General features: G+C 44.3%; 2 protein-coding genes across 3 annotated transcripts in view; both read left to right on the top strand.

The window, feature by feature from the left end:
• The window catches only part of LOC308475072 (uncharacterized protein), a 296,536-nt gene extending 280,299 nt beyond the window's left edge, over positions 1-16,237 (top strand). The window contains exons 3-7 of one of the 2 annotated variants that reach the window (XM_081001889.1): positions 1,549-2,041; positions 2,244-2,325; positions 3,618-3,700; positions 8,088-8,214; positions 13,760-16,237. In XM_081001889.1, the coding sequence (XP_080858015.1) occupies positions 1,640-2,041; positions 2,244-2,325; positions 3,618-3,700; positions 8,088-8,214; positions 13,760-15,882 (2,817 nt within the window). In that variant the 5' untranslated portion in view covers positions 1,549-1,639 and the 3' untranslated portion in view covers positions 15,883-16,237. The remainder of the gene's footprint in view (positions 1-1,548; positions 2,042-2,243; positions 2,326-3,617; positions 3,701-8,087; positions 8,215-13,759) is intronic. The other variant, XM_081001888.1, reaches the window with a different exon arrangement.
• LOC308475163 (olfactory receptor 52E4-like) overlaps positions 1-18,137 on the top strand; it is a gene marked incomplete at its 3' end in the record, with an annotated part of 165,605 nt that overhangs the window by 40,669 nt on the left and 106,799 nt on the right. The window lies entirely within an intron of this gene.

Genomic DNA, 18,137 nt, shown 5'->3' with positions numbered 1-18,137 from the left:
TTTCCCGGCAAGCTCTTCCTCCGGTTTCCGGCCAAGGGAGGGAGATGCTCAGAGTCCAGCCAAGAGCCTCACCCCCCAAAGGATATCTGGGCAGTGGCGTAGCGGGGGGGGGGCAACTGCCCCCCTAAATCCATAAAAAATGATAAAAACCTGAGGTTCTGCCAAGCGAGAGAGGGCTGAGCTGGAGGGACTCGGCTTGGCAAGGGTTAAAGGGAAGTGAGCTGCCTTCCTAGAGAGGCCAGGAAGCAAGGGGGGGCAGGTCCTCCAGAGGCAAGGCCCCTCCCTCCCCAGTCCTTTCCTGCTTGGGTGTCTCTCCTGCAAGGGCTGCCTCGCTGTCCCTCCTGGGATCTGGTGAGTCTCCTCTCTCTCCCCCCAGAGGGTGCAGTGGGGAGACGGTGGGGGTCCCATGGCTGCAGCAGGGGAGGGTGCCTGGGGGGCCTGATCTGCTCCTGCAGGGGGGGCAAGTCAGGGAGGAGAGGGTCCTGCCAGGGAGGGGCCAGGTCTGCCACGCTCTCCTTCCTGCAGATCAGAGGATCCCAAACTCATTTGACCCTCCGCCCCCCCCCTTTCAGAAAAGATCTCCCTTCTTTATACAAAGGAGTCCCTGGGACTTTAACTCTGTGTGACATCGCTCAGCCTCATTGCACAACAGAGGAAACATCTGCAAATGGTTTTCCAAAGCTGGACGAGGAGGTGGACTAGCCCCCCCCCAAAAAAAAAGGTGGGAGAGAAAGGCCAGGAATAAAGAGAGGGATCCCAGCCCAGAGTCTGGCTGCTGCATTGGGGACCAGTTTCCCAGTGTCTCCCAGGGCAGCTCCCCACGGAGGCCACTGCAGCAATCCCCTCGCACCCAGAGCTTGGCATCCCAGGACCACATCCTCTCTGTCCCAAAGGGATTGTTGCTGGCAAAGCAGCTGGAAATGGGCGCTGCTACTCCCTGAGCATCCAGGGACCTTGGCATCAATGGCTGTGTGTGTTAAGCTATCTATTAGAATACTAATACTAAATTACCCACCTAAATTTCAAAGGAGATGTCTTTGGCACAACTCACTTGGCCCTCAGCGGGTTGGCCCTCAGAGCAAAGAAAAAGGGACCCCACCCCAGGAGTCTGTCTGGAGAGCGGCAGAGAGTCCAAGTGCAAGAAAAGGAGACAGGAGCAGGGGAGTGGGGGTGGGGGGAAGCAACTCCTGAGGACCCCCGGATGAGGACCCCCACTAGAGCCAAGCATCCATTTTCCACAAGATACAAATGACTCCCTTATCAGTCAGTTCAGACTTCATGCATTGACTGGAAGGCAGCAGAAACCAGGTTGATTAATCTCACAGAAATCCCTTCAGCTGCCTCCACAATTTGCATTGCTAGAAGGCTAGAGACATATTTCTTCTCCTCCTACTCTTCTTTCCCCCCAAAAAAGATACCTCATGGACTGGAATGCGGTGCAGTCCAGCCCTAGTTCCCAGAAAGATTCATCCATGCTTGCTCAGGGAACCTTTTTCTTCTCCTGATATTAGACAACTTTTGTAACAGAACAATGTATTTGCTTTGTAGGATTTGCTAGAGCTTTTCATTCAGACAGACAGAACTTGGCAGGAGACCAAAGGGTTCCTTTTGATCTCTCAGAGGCTTCCTGAGAGCACAGATGGATGAGCAAGACTCAGCTGGCCCTGGAGCAGGAAGAGGCCATGCCATCCAAACTGGGAGCAGTGGGGGATTCTGGGAAAACTCTGTGCAGAAGATCCTGGGTGAGGAGGACACCCTCCGCTCAGAGGTGCAGAGCCAGCAGGTGAGGCAGTTCTGCTGCCAGGAGGACAAAGGACCCCGAGAGGTTTGCAGCCGACTCTACCACCTTGACCGTCAGTGGCTGAAGCCAGAAAGGCACACGAAAGCTGAGATGCTGGACCTGATGATCTTGGAGCAGTTCCTGGCTGTCCTTCCACCCCAGATGGAGAGCTGGGTGAGGGAATGCGGAGCGGAGACCAGTTCCCAGGCGGTGGCCCTGGCCGAAGGTTTCCTCCTGAGTCAGGCAGAGGAGAGAAAGCAGGTGAGAGAGACTTTCCTCTGGATACTCCAAAGGGGCTCCAAACAGGATGGAGAACATCCCATAATGCTCTACTGTTGGCCCATCTGTTTTCTGGGAAGGCATCCATGGAATGAGATCTAACACCCTGAATGTTTTTGTTTTTCTCATTCTTTTACTAATATTTCTCCCCATTCTCTGTTTTGAATCCTTGTTTCTTTTTCAGGGAAAGGATCTCTTTGCAAAAATGGACCTGGATTCCTGTGAGGCAGAGAGGCCTCCGTTGGACACCAGAGAGAGGCCACTGGGTAAGGAGGAAGGTGGTGTTTCTCTGTTTGGTCTCATTCTGTTGGTTTTCCAACTCATCTGAGGGTTCTTTGTCACGGCTAAAAATTGGCAGCTGTTTCTTTAATGCTTAAAAAGCTGGGTCAGCATGAGTCAGCGGCCTGAACCGGGTTGTATATATAGAGTGAGAAATGTTAGTTTGGTTTGGGTTGGTTGGTGAAAGCTGGTAGTGTTGATGTGTGTGTGAGATTTTGACCAGCTTCGGCCCATCTGAAGCTGATACAGGCTCGTCTTATATTGAGCCCAAGCAGAGTAGTCCACACAGCAGAAGGATAAGCAGTATGTGCCACATTCTTAACTTTATTTCCACTCTATGCTGAGAGAATACAAACATGCATCTTGCCTCTGTGAGAGCAGAGAAGCAACCTGTCTCTCTAACAAAGAGACCGAGAGAACAGTGAAAAACAGGAAACCAGTGTACGTCACATCCAGTCTCCCATTCCCGTGGGAATCCAACAGTAACTTGGACTGTGGAATGCAAAACAATTTCTTGTGACATACATTCGCTGCTCAGTGAGGAAGCAGAAACCAACAGTGTGTACAGTTGGTCAGTCACTTTTGCAGAAAGGCTTTTAAGAATAAAAGCAGAAAGCACTCTGCAAGGATACTCTTCTTGTGGACTCTTTTATGCCAACAAGGGTCCGAGGACCAAGCTGAGGCAACAAAGGGAGGTCAGAACCTTTTTTTTTTTTTACAAACACTGACAGGTTATGGGCCCAGTGTTTCTGAGCTTGTGCAGAGTGCAAAACGACTGACAGCATCTGAGCAGGGAGCTGGTGAGTCCTGGTGGTGTATGGAGCCAGTGGCTGTGCATTGGAGCAGTTGGTGGCAAGCTGTAACTGTCTGCAGTGACGCTGGGGCAGCTAGGATCTGAGGATCAGGAAAGCACTCAGCGTCGGCTACTGGAACAGTTTGAACTGCTAGAGGACCACAGTAGGCGACTCACAGAGCAGCTACACCAGTACTCTGCAAGGATACTCTTCTCGTGGACTCTTTTATGCCAACAGAACCTTTTTTTTTTTTACAAACACTGATATTCTTTTCATCTTGTTTTGCGGGGAGAAAGTTGGGAACAAGGGTCCAGAGGAGGGGAGATGGGTTTTTGCACATCTAAAATATGAAATGGGCACAAACATCCAAATGCTCTCAGCAAGTAAGGCTTTCTCAAAGGCCCATCTGTAGTTAAAGATGCCCTGTTTCCCCTGTGAGAGAAGCAGGCACTCCTGGCGTCCTGTATACATTTTCTCTCTTGCAGGTGACAGAATGATGCCAGCAAAACCTCCTGATCCGCCTTTTCATGGGGACAGAAGTGAAGCAGCGGCTGTGGAACCAGATCAGGTCAGGGGAAGCTGCCTTGTGGGGACAGAGGCCGAGGGATGGAGCAATATCATGGACTGGTTGGGCACAGAGGAATGGTGGGAGGAAGCAGTTGGGGAACCAGGAAGGCAAGATGGCTCAGAGCCCAAGGAGTGGAGGTGGAAGAAGGATGAGTTATCAGAGGGAGAAGCCTGGGAAGAGGAGATGTCAGAAGCTAAAGGGGTAACAGGGCTTAGTGAGCTGGGGGACACTGTGGCAGAATGCAGTGCAGAATCGGAGTCAGAAGAGGAAGGAGGCGAGTGGGAGAGGAAAGTCGAGAGGCAGACGTGAGTCAGGAGAAGGAGGAGCCATCGGTGGCTCCCTCTCCTTCTGCCAGAAGCCACCCTCCCTGCTTGTCTCTCAGAGCCAGGAAACCCCCTGCATTACAGGAATCTCTGCTAGATTATGCAAACTGACAGACCCTCTGGGAATGAGCTGCTGTTCTCATGAGGCCCGAAACTCAGCCAAGTCTGTGAATACCGTCTTCTTGCTAAGAAAGTGTGAACTCCAGCTGTGTACTGTGGGATTTCCTACCCATATAACTCTGACACCAGCCTCCTGAATTTTGCCAGTAGGATTCATCTGTAGTTGCAGTTTTCATGGAATCCTAGAGTTGAAAGGGACCCCAAGGGTCATTAAGTCCAACCACCTGCGTTGCTAGATCTTCCAAGACAGATGGCCATCCAAAATTGTTGTTGTTGTTGTTGTTTAGTCGTTTAGTCGTGTCCGACTCTTCGTGACCCCATGGACCAGAGCACGCCAGGCGCTCCTGTCTTCCACTGCCTCTCGCAGTTTGGTCAGACTCATGTTTGTAGCTTCGAGAACACCATCCAACCATCTCGTCCTCTGTCGTCCCCTTCTCCTTGTGCCCTCCATCTTTCCCAACATCAGGGTCTTTTCCAGGGAGTCTTCTCCTCTCATGAGGTGGCCAAAGGATTGGAGCCTCAACTTCACGATCTGTCCTTCCAGTGAGCACTCAGGGCTGATTTCCTTAAGAATGGATACGTTTGATCTTCTTGCAGTCCATGGGACTCTCAAGAGTCTCCTCCAGCACCATAACTCAAAAGCATCAATTCTTCGGCAATCAGCCTTCTTTATGGTCCAGCTCTCACTTCCATACATCACTGCTGGGGAGACCATGGCTTTAACTATACGGACCTTTGTTGGTAAGGTGATGTGTCTGCTTTTTAAGATGCTGTCTAGGTTTGCCATCGCCTTTCTCCCAAGGAGCAGGCGTCTTTTAATTTTGTGACTGCTGTCACCATCTGCAGTGATCATGGATCATGGAGTGGCCATGATCTTCGTTTTTCTGGTGTTGAGCTTCAGACTATATTTTGCGCTCTCCTCTTTCACCCTCATTAAAAGGTTCTTTAATTCCTCCTCACTTTCTGCCATCAAGGTTGTGTCATCTGCATATCTGAGGTTGTTGATATTTCTTCCGGCGATCTTAATTCCGGCTTGGGATTCATCCAGCCCAGCCTTTCGCATGATGAATTCTGCATATAAGATAAATAAGCAGGGAGACAATATACAGCCTTGTCATACTCCTTTCCCAATTTTGAACCAATCAGTTGTTCCATATCCAGTTCTAACTGTAGCTTTTTGTCCCACATTGAGATTTCTCAGGAGACAGATGAGATGATCAGGCACTCCCATTTCTTTAAGAACTTGCCATAGTTTGCTGTGGTCGACACAGTCAAAGGCTTTTGCATAGTCAATGAAGCAGAAGTAGATGTCTTTCTGGAACTCTCTAGCTTTCTCCATAATCCAGCGCATGTTTGCAATTTGGTCCCTGGTTCCTCTGCCTCTTCTAAATCCAGCTTGCACTTCTGGGAGTTCTCGGTCCACATACTGCTTGAGCCTGCCTTGTAGAATTTTAAGCATAACCTTGCTAGCGTGTGAAATGAGTGCAATTGTGCGGTAGTTGGAGTATTCTTTGGCACTGCCCTTCTTTGGGATTGCGATGTAGACTGATCTTCTCCAATCCTCTGGCCACTGCTGAGTTTTCCAAATTTGCTGGCATATGGAGCGTAGCACCTTAACAGCATCATCTTTTAAAATTTTAAATAGTTCAGCTGGAATATCATCTCTTCCACTGGCCTTGTTATTAGCAGTGCTTTCTAAGGCCCATTTGACTTCACTCTCCAGGATGTCTGGCTCAAGGTCAGCAACCACACTACCTGGGGTGTACGAGACATCCATTTCTTTCTGGTATAGTTCCTCTGTGTATCTGTGTATTCTTGCCACCTCTTCTTGATGTCTTCTGCTTCTGTTAGGTGCTTTCCACTTTTGTCTTTTATTATGGTAATCTTTGTACGAAATGTTCCTTTCATATCTCCAATTTTCTTGAACAGATCTCTGGTTTTTCCCATTCTATTGTTTCCCTCTATTTCTTTGCATTGCTCGTTTTAGAAGGCCTTCTTGTCTCTCCTTGCTATTCTTTGGAAATCTGCATTCAATTTCCTGTATCTTTCACTATCTCCCTCGCATTTTGCTTGCCTTCTCTCTCCCGCTATTTGTAAGGCCTCGTTGGACAGCCACTTTGCTTTCTTGCATTTCCTTTTCATTGGGATGATTTTAGTTGCTGCCTCCTGTATAATGTTACGAGCCTCCATCCATAGTTCTTCAGGCACTCTGTCCACCAAATCTAAATCCTTAAACCTGTTCCTCACTTCCACTGTGTATTCATAAGGGATTTGACTTAGATTGTATCTTACTGGCCCAGTGGTTTTTCCTACTTTCTTCAGTTTAAGCTTGAATTTTGCTATAAGAAGCTGATGATCTGAGCCACAGTCAGCTCCAGGTCTTGTTTTTGCTGACTGTATAGAGCTTCTCCATCTTTGGCTGCAGAGAATATAATCAATCTGATTTTGATGCTGCCCATCTGGTGATGTCCATGTGTAGAGTCGTGTCTTGTGTTGTTGGAAAAGAGTTTCTGTGATGACCAGCTTGTTCTCTTGGCAGAACTCTATTAGCCTTTGCCCTGCTTCGTTTTGAACTCCAAGGCCAAACTTGCCAGTTGTTCCTTTTATCTCTTGACTCCCTACTTTAGCATTCCAATCCCCTATAATGAGAAGAACATCCTTATTTGGTGTCATTTCTATAAGGTGTTGTAAGTCTTCATAGAATTGGTCAATTTCAGTTTCTTCAGCACCAGTGGTTGGTGCATAAACTTGGATTACTGTGATGTTAAAAGGTCTGCCTTGTATTCGTATCGAGATCATTCTATCATTTTTGAGATTGCATCCTAGTACAGCTTTTGCCACTCTTTAGTTGACTATGAGGGCCACTCCATTTCTTTTACAGGATTCTTGCCCACCGTAGTAGATGTGATGGTCATCCGAACTGAATTCGCCCATTCCCATCCATTTTAGTTCACTGATGCCCAGGATGTCAATATTTATTCTTGCCATCTCATTTTTGACCACATCCAACTTACCAAGGTTCATGGTTCTTACATTCCAGGTTCCTATGCAATATTTTTCTTTACAGCATTGGACTTTCCTTTCGCTTCCAGGCATATCCGCAACTGAGCGTCCTTTCGGCTTTGGCCCAGCCGCTTCATCAGCTCTGAATCTACTTGTACTTGTCCTCCGCTCTTCCTCAGTAGCATGTTGGACGCCTTCCGACCTGAGGCGCTCATCTTCCAGCGTCATAACTTTTATATGCCTGTTGTCTTTCTCCATGGAGTTTTCTTGGCAGGGATACTGGAGTGGCTTGCTGGTTCCTGCTCCAGGTGGATCACGTTTGGTCAAAACTCTTCACTTTGACCTGTCCATCTTGGGTGGCTCTGCACGGCATAGCTCATAGCTTCTCTGAGTTATTCAAGCCCCTTCGCCACGGCAAGACAGTGATCCATGAAGGGGGCCATCCAAAATAGGCTTATCTTATTTCTAGACTGATCACTGAATGCAAAAATTGGTTTCTAAGCAGTGGACAAATGAGAACAAATAGTGGCCTGGATTCACCTAAGCAGCGCCATCCGCTGGAAAATGGAGCCTGCCCCCCATTCCTCCCCTCCCCCTCTCCATGCCCCCATGAACCCCTTGAATTTGGCTCTAGGGCATTGGGAGGGATCCTTCCCAGAACAGCTCACAAGGAGAGGAGAAAGTGGATCCTTCCATCGGGGAAACTGGAATGGTTGCGTAGGCAGAATGACTTGGAAAACGCAAGGTGGAGTGCCACCTATTTGCACAAAGACGGATACCCATAATTAAAAGGCAGAATAAAATAAGCATCCTTAAATAAAATGTGCAGTTAGCAATCCTATTGAAACAACACCGCAATTTACAGGAAGGAAACAACAGAGCATTGTGTAGCAGATCATATTTCTCTGTCTCAGAGGAGGACATTTCCCTTTTTCTTTTAGGGTCCAGTGTGCTTTGAAGATGTGGCCGTTCGTTTCACGGACGAGGAGTGGGCGTTGCTGGATCCTGACCAGAGAGCTCTGCATAAGGACGTCATGGAGGAGAATTGTGGGATCGTGGCCTCTCTTGGTAAGGCTCCGTGTGGGATCATCATATCAGCCTGGAAATTCAAAACATACCTCTATGGAACCAACCTCATATATTTTCACAGAGCTCAACAGCACCCCCTTATAACACCTGGGAACCTAACACCCCCACAATAAACAGTAACTTACCATTTTTTCTTTGAACAATCTTCCTCAAATTATTCCTTTTTCTACCACGATCAGGCTGGTCTGAACTGCCCAGGCCATCTTAAATGTCAGCTTCAGAACTGTTAGGAAAGATAAGTTGTGAGCTTTAGAGCTTACAGGGTTAACAGCTCAGAGAGTCCTGCATCTGGGGAGGAGCTTTCTCAACATCCGGGAAAGCTGTTTCTTTGTTCTTTCTGACTTTCGTTTTCTGCTGAGGCTGATGGTTTATCTTGCTGTACATACAAAAAAGCTTTCTAATTTAGAGGAACAGCAGTGTATTGGACTCTGTGTTCTGCAAGCTTCAGGTTTTCTGTTTTTGTTTTTGCTCCTGTCAGTCTTGGGTTGACCAAAGTAACGACTGACAATGGAGATGGAGGGGATGCCATGACTGGGCCAAACAAATTTCATCCTAGAGAAGAGCTAGACTTATTGAATCTCAGGTAGTAGTAGCAGTGATGATGATGATGATGATGATGATGAAGATGGTTTACAAACTTAATCTTTTCCGGAACAGGACTGCTCTTAAATCGATGTACCACTGTAGTAATAATAATATTTTTTTATTTATACCCTGCCCATTTGACTGGCTTGCCCAAGCCACTCTGGACAGCTTCCAACACATATATAAACATGGCTTCCAACACATTTATAAACATGAAGCATAAATAATAATAATCTGATCCCATATAAAAAGAACATTAACTTTAAAGTGAACTTCTCCTAGTGGCCAAAATTGTGGAAACCTTTTGTGAAAAGTGTATTTCTGAGGTTTGATGGCTCATAACACCACTTTTGTGTGGAGTAGGTAAAGGTAAATGTACCGCTGCCTGTATGGGCCAGTCGTGTCTGACTCTGGGGTTGCGCGCCCATCTCGCTTAAGAGGCCGGGGACCAGCGCTGTCCGAAGACACTTCCGGGTCACGTGGCCAGCGTGACAAAGCTGCTCTCGTGAGCCTGCACCAGCGCAGCACACGGAAACGCCGTTTACCTTCCCACTATAAAGCGGTACCTATTTATCTACTTGCACTTAAAGGTACTTTCGAACTGCTAGGTGGGCAGGGGCTGGGACCGAACGACGGGAGCTCACCCCGCCGCGGGGATTCGAACCGCCGACCATGTGATCGGCAAGTCCTAGGCGCTGAGGTTTTACCCACAGCGCCACCCGCGTAGTGTGGAGTAATACCATAAAATTATATATCAATGGAAGGATAATCTAATGAAGAATGTAATGAAAGAACTTTTATGAAGGAGTATTTATTAGAACAGCAGTCCTAACCAATGGCAACCTTTAGCTTTAATTACGGCCTTACAATGCCTTCCCATGATATGAACCAAGTTTTTAGTTCTGCAGCTGTAATAAAGTGAAAGCAAGATTAAATTATTGCCTCTGTTAATTGGACTTTATTGCTGGGTTGCTTCTGACTAACAAGTTTCTTTAGTCGGCTCTATAGATTTCTGATTGGGTTAAAGTTTGGGCTGTTCCCAGGCCATTCCAGTAGTGAGATATCTTTATCTTGAAAGCACCTTTTGCACACAGCAGCAACATGACATGGAGCGGAATCCTGTTGAAGTATAAAATAGAATATGTGTGTGTGTGTGTGTGTGTGTAATGTTTCCAAGGGGTTGCTCGAGCGCAAGCAGGCAAATATCTCCCTGCTTGGCTGTGAAGCCTTGCTTTTGCTGCCAAAATAAACCTTATCTGTCCGGAGCACCACTCTCCCGTGGCTGACTCAGTCGCTGGCAGAATCCGTGAGTGGGCGGTTCCTAAACTTTCCCCAGCAAAGCAGCTTCTTGTTTGTTTTTTTATAAATAATGTTTATTAATTTTCCAACATACATTTATAATATCCAATCTAAATTTATCACATATTTTCTCTTTTGGAATTCCTTCAGCCTCTCTAACAATCATCCATTATTCAATTTTTTAATTACACATTTCCTAATTTTTATATTGCATTTTATATACCTTCACCCTCTTATTTTTCTTCAACACAATATTCCTCAAATATTCACAGAGCTTCTTGAAATCCCACTAGCGTTGTTTGCTCATCACATATACATTTCAAATAATCTGAAAATTTTCCCCAATCTTCGATGAACTTTTGGTCACGTAGATATCTGATCTTCCCCGTTAGTTTATCTATTTCTGCATAGTCCATCAGTTTCATTCTCCATTCTTCTAACGTCGGTAGTTGTTCCTGTTTCCATTTTTGGGCGAGTAGTATTCTCGCTGCAGTTACTGCGTATTGGAAAAGTTTGCAGTCCTTTCTATTTATCTCATTTCCTACTATTCCTAAAAGAAAGGCCTCTCGTTTCTTAACAAATGTATATTTCAACATCTTTTTCAACTCATTATATATCAATTCCCAGAAACCCTTCACCTTCTTACAATCCCACCACATATGATAAAATGTTCCCTCTTTTTCTTTACATTTCCAACACTTATTACAGTGGTGCCCCGCAAGACGAACGCCTCGCAAAGCGGAAAACCCGCTAGACGAAAGGGTTTTCCGTTTTGGAGGCGCTTCGCAAAACGAATTTCCCTATGGGCTTGCTTCGCAAGACGAAAATGTCTTGTGAGTTCCTGCGGGGTTTTTTCCCTCCCCCCCTTTTCCTAAGCCGTTAAGCCGCTTATCAGCTGATCTGCTGATCAGCCGCTTAATAGCTGATCGCTAAAAGCCGCTAAACAGCTAATAGCGCTAATCCGCTAAGTTGCCAATGGGCTTGCTTCGCAAGACGAAAAAACCGCTATACGAAGAGCCTCACGGAACGGATTAATTTCGTCTTGCGAGGCACCACTGTACATGTTTTATACATTTTTGCCAATTTTACGGGTGTAATATACCATCTATAAACCATTTTCATAGCATTTTCCTTTAACGCTGTGCATGCCGTAAATTTTATATTTTCATTCCATAATTTTATCCAGTCATTGAACTATATATTATGACCCAAATCTCTGGCCCAGTGTATTTTAACCGATTTAACTTCCTCATCTTTTGTGTACCATTCCAGCACCATTTTATACATTTTAGATAAAATTTTGTACTCATTATTTATTATTTCCTTTTGAAATTTTGATTCTTTTTCATCAAAACCTCTTTCTTTAAACTCCTTTTTAAACATTTCATTAACCTGATAATAATGCAACCAGTCATATACGTGCTCCTTCACTTCTTCATAAGGTTTCATTTTCCATTTTCCTCCTTCTTTTACTATCAGTTCTTTATATGTAATCCAGTTCCCCCTCATATTGACTTTCTTAAGACTCATAACTTCTAACGGAGATAGCCAGTGGGGAATTCTTGGTTCTAATATACTTTTATACCTCTCCCATATTTCTATGAGAGATCTTCTAAAGATGTGGTTTTCGAAACCTTTATGGATTTTTTTCTTCTCACACCATAAATATGCGTGCCAGCCAAATCTGTTATCAAAACCTTCTAAATCTAGCAAATCAGTATTTTTTAACTTTATCCATTCCTTCAACCAACAGAGACATGAAGCTTCATAATATAATTTCAAGTCTGGCAGGACGACGCCTCCTCTTTCTTTCGCATCCGTTAATAACTTAAACTGAATTCTAGGCTTCTTACCCTGCCAGATATATCTTGAAATTGCTCTTTGCCATTCTTTAAAAATCACTGTCCCCTTGATTATTGGAATTGTCTGAAACAAAAACAACATCTTTGGCAGCACGCTCATCTTAATCGTTGAAATTCTCCCCCATAAAGATAACTTCATTCGACCCCACACCTCTAGATCTTTCTTTATTCCCTTCCACACTGGCTCATAGTTATTCTGAAACAAATCAATATTCTTGAGGGTTAACCAGATTCCCAAATATTTAACTTTTTTCACCACTTCTATCCCTATTTGTTGTTGCATTGTTTCTATCATACCTTGTTCCATGTTTTTTGTAAGTATTTTGGTTTTTTTCTTTTTAACATAAACCCTGCCACTTGACCAAATTGTTCAACTTCTTCCAAAACTACTTTTGCACTTTCCAGCGTTTCTTCCACTGTTATTACCAGATCATCGGCAAAGGCTTTTACTTTATACTCATTCCGGCCTACTGACACACCTTTTATTGCTTCATTTCTCCTTATTGAATTTAAGAAAATTTCCAGAACCATTATAAATAACAATGGTGAGAGAGGGTATCCTTCACCATTGTTATTCAGCAAAGCAGCTTCTTGACGCCCAGTCTGCGCCTCCCCTCTCTGCGCGGATGCTTTCTGCGCAAGGAGGGCATGGGTAACGGAGGACCCCTCTCCTCCCCGCTTTGGCCAGGCAAGTTGTCCTGGTACCGCCTTGCCTCTTCTGACTCCTACAGCTCCTCTCCACTGGAGGCGTGTTTATTCTCCTCTGTTGAAGAGGAGCTGCTTCCCATGATCCCTGGAGGCTCTCTGTAATCCATTCGGCTTTTCCTCTCTCCCTCCTGAACCGATGGCAGTTCCCTGACAATATGCTTCAGCATCTGGGAAAAGATCACCTGAGGAACGCTTCAGTTTGGGCGCAAATATTTCATTTATGCATTTTAGGGCATTTACATTCCCATTAATGACGTAAATTTTGCCCACACCTTTTGCTGCCGTACAACCCCAGATCAACACACTATCTGGGTGTTTCACGGTCGGTGTAATGCAAGTAGGATGTAAATCTTCTCTGATTCTTCTCCTTGCGTATGTCATGCCATCACTACCAAGCAAGGAGTTTTGGGTCTCATCGCTCCAAATAACACTGTTCCATTGTTCTGCTTTCCAGTTAACATGGGTTTAATCTTTTCAACCTTTGCTTGAGAGATAACAATGGCTTTTTCCTTAGAATTCTAACATTTAGACCAGTCCTTGCACTCAACTTCACATTACATTGCGCCATGTCATCTTGTATCCACCCAGATGATTTTCTTCTGTCACTTGCCTTTGTGCACCTTTCCCTGCCTTTACCGGTCTGATTTTGTAGTGACTGAGTCTCCTGATACCTCTTCAAAAATATACAAAGGCCAGCTCTGGTTAATTTTTTCCTAATCTTTCATCAATTTCTTCATAACTGTAGCCTTGTTCACTTAACAGTACAATTTTACGTCGCTTTCTGGGTGACCAGTCAACTCTTTGTGCCATTTCTGTAATTTTATTATGTTTTATAAGAACACAAAAAAACCAACCAACTTGATAGCAATCACAAAAGACACTGACAAAAGTCAACCTAAGCAAGTTGTGCTTCCTTTTTCTGGTTATTTGGCTATAGCATTAGATATAAATGATATAAATAAATATGTTGGTTAATGACAAACAAGAAAGGTAATAAACACACAATGAACTCCCTCCAGTTCTTCTCCATTTGTTCCTGAGACTCTAATCCCTTTTTGTCTCCATGGCAGATTGTGATGAATCAGAAATCAAGAACGAAGGTGACCACGATAAAATCCCCAGAGAGGAGAAGCCACGTGAAAATTTGGAGTGTGGACAAAGCTGCAGTCAGTGCTCCCATTCCACTTCCCATCAACAAAATATCCTTGGAAAGAAACTCTATCAGTGTGTGGAATGTGGAAAGAGCTTCAGTATCAGCTCCTCTCTCACTAGGCATCAGAGAATTCATACAGGGGAGAAACCCTATCAGTGTGTGGAATGTGGAAAGAGCTTCAGTAACAGCTCCTCTCTCACTAGGCATCAGAGAATTCATACAGGGGGGAAACCCTATCAGTGTGTGAAATGTGGAAAGAGCTTCACTGAAAGCTCCTCTCTCACTTCCCATCAAAGAATTCATACAGGGGAGAAACCCTATCAGTGTGTGGAATGTGGAAAGAGCTTCAGTCAGAGCTCCAACCTCACTACCCATCAAAGAATTCATACAGGGAAGAAACCCTATCAGTGCATGGAATGTGAAAAGAGCTTCAGTCAGAGCTCCTCTCTCACTAGGCATCAGAGAATTCATACAGGGGAGAAACCCTATCAGTGTGTGGAATGTGGAAAGAGCTTCACTGAAAGCTCCTCTCTCACTTCCCATCAAAGAATTCATACAGGGGGGAAACACTATCAGTGTGTGGAATGTGGAAAGAGCTTCAGGAAGAGGTTCTCTCTCACTTCCCATCAAAGAATTCATACAGGAGAGAAACCCTATCAGTGTGTGGAATGTGGAAAGAGCTTCAGTCAGAGCTCCAACCTCACTACCCATCAAAGAATTCATGCAGGGAAGAAACCCTATCAGTGTGTGGAATGTGGAAAGAGCTTCAGTCAGAGCTCCGATCTCACTTCCCATCAAAGAATTCATACAGGGGAGAAACCCTATCAGTGTGTGGAATGTGGAAAGAGCTTCAGTAGGAGCACCGAACTCACTTCCCATCAAAGAATTCATACAGGGGAGAAACCCTATCAGTGTGTGGAATGTGGAAAGAGCTTCATCAAGAGGTCCTCTCTCACTTCCCATCAAAGAATTCATACAGGGGAGAAACCCTATCAGTGTGTGGAATGTGGAAAGAGCTTCAGTCAGAGCTCCCATCTCACTTCCCATCAAAGAATTCATACAGGGGAGAAACCCTATCAGTGTGTGGAATGTGGAAAGAGCTTCAGGAAGAGCGCCAATCTCACTTCCCATCAAAGAATTCATACAGGGGAGAAACCCTATCAGTGTGTGGAATGTGGAAAGAGCTTCAGTCAGAGCTCCGCTCTCACTTCCCATCAAAGAATTCATACAGGGGAGAAACCCTATCAGTGTGTGGAATGTGGAAAGAGCTTCAGTAGGAGCACCGAACTCACTTCCCATCAAAGAATTCATACAGGGGAGAAACCCTATCAGTGTGTGGAATGTGGAAAGAGCTTCAGGAAGAGGTTCTCTCTCACTTCCCATCAAAGAATTCATACAGGAGAGAAACCCTATCAGTGTGTGGAATGTGGAAAGAGCTTCACTGAAAGCTCCAGTCTCACTTCGCATCAAAGAATTCATACAGGGGAGAAACCCTATCAGTGTGTGGAATGTGGAAAGAGCTTCAGTCAGAGCTCCAACCTCACTTCCCATCACAGAATTCATACAGGGGAGAAACCCTATCAGTGTGTGGAATGTGGAAAGAGCTTCAGTCTGAGCTCCGCTCTCACTTCCCATCAAAGAATTCATACAGGGGAGAAACCCTATCAGTGTGTGGAATGTGGAAAGAGCTTCAGTAGGAGCACCGAACTCACTTCCCATCAAAGAATTCATACAGGGGAGAAACCCTATCAGTGTGTGGAATGTGGAAAGAGCTTCAGGAAGAGGTTCTCTCTCACTTCCCATCAAAGAATTCATACAGGAGAGAAACCCTATCAGTGTGTGGAATGTGGAAAGAGCTTCACTGAAAGCTCCAATCTCACTTCGCATCAAAGAATTCATACAGGGGAGAAACCCTATCAGTGTGTGGAATGTGGAAAGAGCTTCAGTCAGAGCTCCAACCTCACTTCCCATCACAGAATTCATACAGGGGAGAAACCCTATCAGTGTGTGGAATGTGGAAAGAGCTTCAGTACGAGCTGAGATCTCACTTCCCATCAAAGAATTCATACAGGGGAGAAACCCTATCAGTGTGTGGAATGTGGAAAGAGCTTCACTCACAGCCACAGTCTCACTTCCCATCAAAGAATTCATACAGGGGAGAAACCATATTAATGTGCGGAATGTGAAAAGAGCTACAGGAGGAACTCCGATCTCACTTTCCATCAAAGAATCTATACAAAGGTCGGAAAAGCCATTAAACAGCTTTAGGAACAAGACAAATCTCTTTTTTTATAATGAATATTTATTAGCATTTCCAAAATAATACAAGATACAAAAACAAAAAAATAACAAAAATACAAAATGCAAAAATTAAAAACAATTAAAAACACATAGAATTTCACATCATTATGATGGGAGATATGAACGGGGTGGTCTCCACAAATATGGACAAGTCACAGAGTCAAAATTTAACAAAGGATGGCAGACTACCTAAAACTTTCTTTGAACTAACTGACAACATGGATTTGATTGATATTTGGAGGACAAAGAACCCCCTAGGAAAAGAAGGAACATTCTTTTCTGAAGCCCACCTGTCATGGACAAGAATTGACCAAATATGGATAACTAGAGGTCTGGCACCTAAGACCAGAAAAGTGGAAATCTGCCCAAAAACCTGCTCCGACCATAACGCTATGAAAGTGGAAATGAGACTAACTCCAATCGGGTCCTTCAGATGGAAGATGAATGACACCTTGCTAAGAGATCAGGAGATTGTGAAGAAGGCCCAAAAGACTTTAAAAGACTATTTTGACATAAATTTAAAAACTACAGTGGAAAAAAGAGTAATCTGGGATACAAGTAAAGCTGTTATGAGAGGGTTTTTGATACAACAGAATACGATAAAGAAGAGACTTTGGAATGAAAAAAAGGACAAGATCTTAGAGAAGATAAGAGATGGTGAGAAAAAATTGAGATCAAAGCCCAAATCACAGGAGGTTCTGAGAGAAATCAAATTCCACCAAGCACAATATGCGAAACTGATAAATCAAGAAGTTGAGTGGAAAATTAAACTAATGAAACAAAGATCATTTGAATCGGCAAATAAGTGTGGGAAACTGCTAGCATGGCAGTTGAAAAAGAGACAAAAATTGAATATGGTCACAAACCTAGAGATTGATGGGAGAAATATCCAGAAACCCGAGGAAATTAGAAAGTGCTTCCAGAGATACTTCAAACAACTTTATACGCAAGGGCCGCAGAAAGAGACTGAGATAGATCACTTTCTAAAAACCAATGGACTACCAAAGTTATCCCAGGAAAAGAGAACAATCCTGAACTATAAGATAACACAACAAGAAATTGAGAGTGCCATTCAGAACATGCAATTAGGCAAATCTCCAGGGCCTGATGGGCTTACCTCCAAGTATTACAAGACATTGAAAGATTTTTTGATACAACCATTATTGGAGGTTTGTAACCAGATTATGGAGGGGAAGAAGGCACCGGAATCGTGGAAAGAAGCTTTCATCACACTGATACCTAAAGTGGAAACTGAAAAGACTCAACTTAAGAACTACCGTCCCATCTCACTCCTAAACGTGGATTACAAAATTTTTGCAGATATCTTGGCAAGTAGACTTTAAAAAGTGTTAAATGAAGTAATTCATAAGGACCAGGCAGGCTTTCTCCCAGGTAGACATTTGTCTGATAATACTAGGAATATTATTGATATTTTGGAACTTTTGCAAACTAATACCAATACAAAAGCAGTGTTAATTTTTATTGATGCGGAGAAGGCCTTTGACAACATTTCTTGGAAGTTTATGAAGAAAAATCTTGAAGGGATGGGAGTGGGACGGGGGTTAGAAAATGGAATTGAAGCAATTTATTCAGAGCAAAAAGCCAAATTGATAGTTAACAATGTGGTGACAGAAGAGTTCAAAATTGAAAAAGGAACACGACAAGGTTGCCCTATATCCCCTCTGTTATTTATTTCAGTCCTGGAGGTGCTCTTGAATATGATTAGGGAGGACCGGCTGGTGCAAGGAATACAGGTCGGAGTGAAACAGTATAAATTTAAAGCTTTTGCAGATGACTTGGTTTTGACATTACAGGAGCCAGAATCTAGTACGAAAAGAGTTTTAGAATTGATTCATGAGTTTGGTCGGGTAGCGGGATTTAAATTGAACAAGCAAAAGACTAAGGTCCTGGAAAAAAATTTGACACATTCGGAATCAGAAAGGTTTCAGAAAGAGACAGAGTTAAATGTGGTTAAAAAAGTGAAATACCTAGGG

This window comes from Podarcis pityusensis (genome assembly GCF_964106645.2).
Source record: "Podarcis pityusensis genome assembly, chromosome: 4".
NCBI classification, from domain to species: Eukaryota; Metazoa; Chordata; class Lepidosauria; order Squamata; family Lacertidae; genus Podarcis; species Podarcis pityusensis.
The sequence above is the reverse complement of the archived record's forward strand: the minus strand, read 5'-3'. Positions and strand labels throughout refer to the sequence as shown.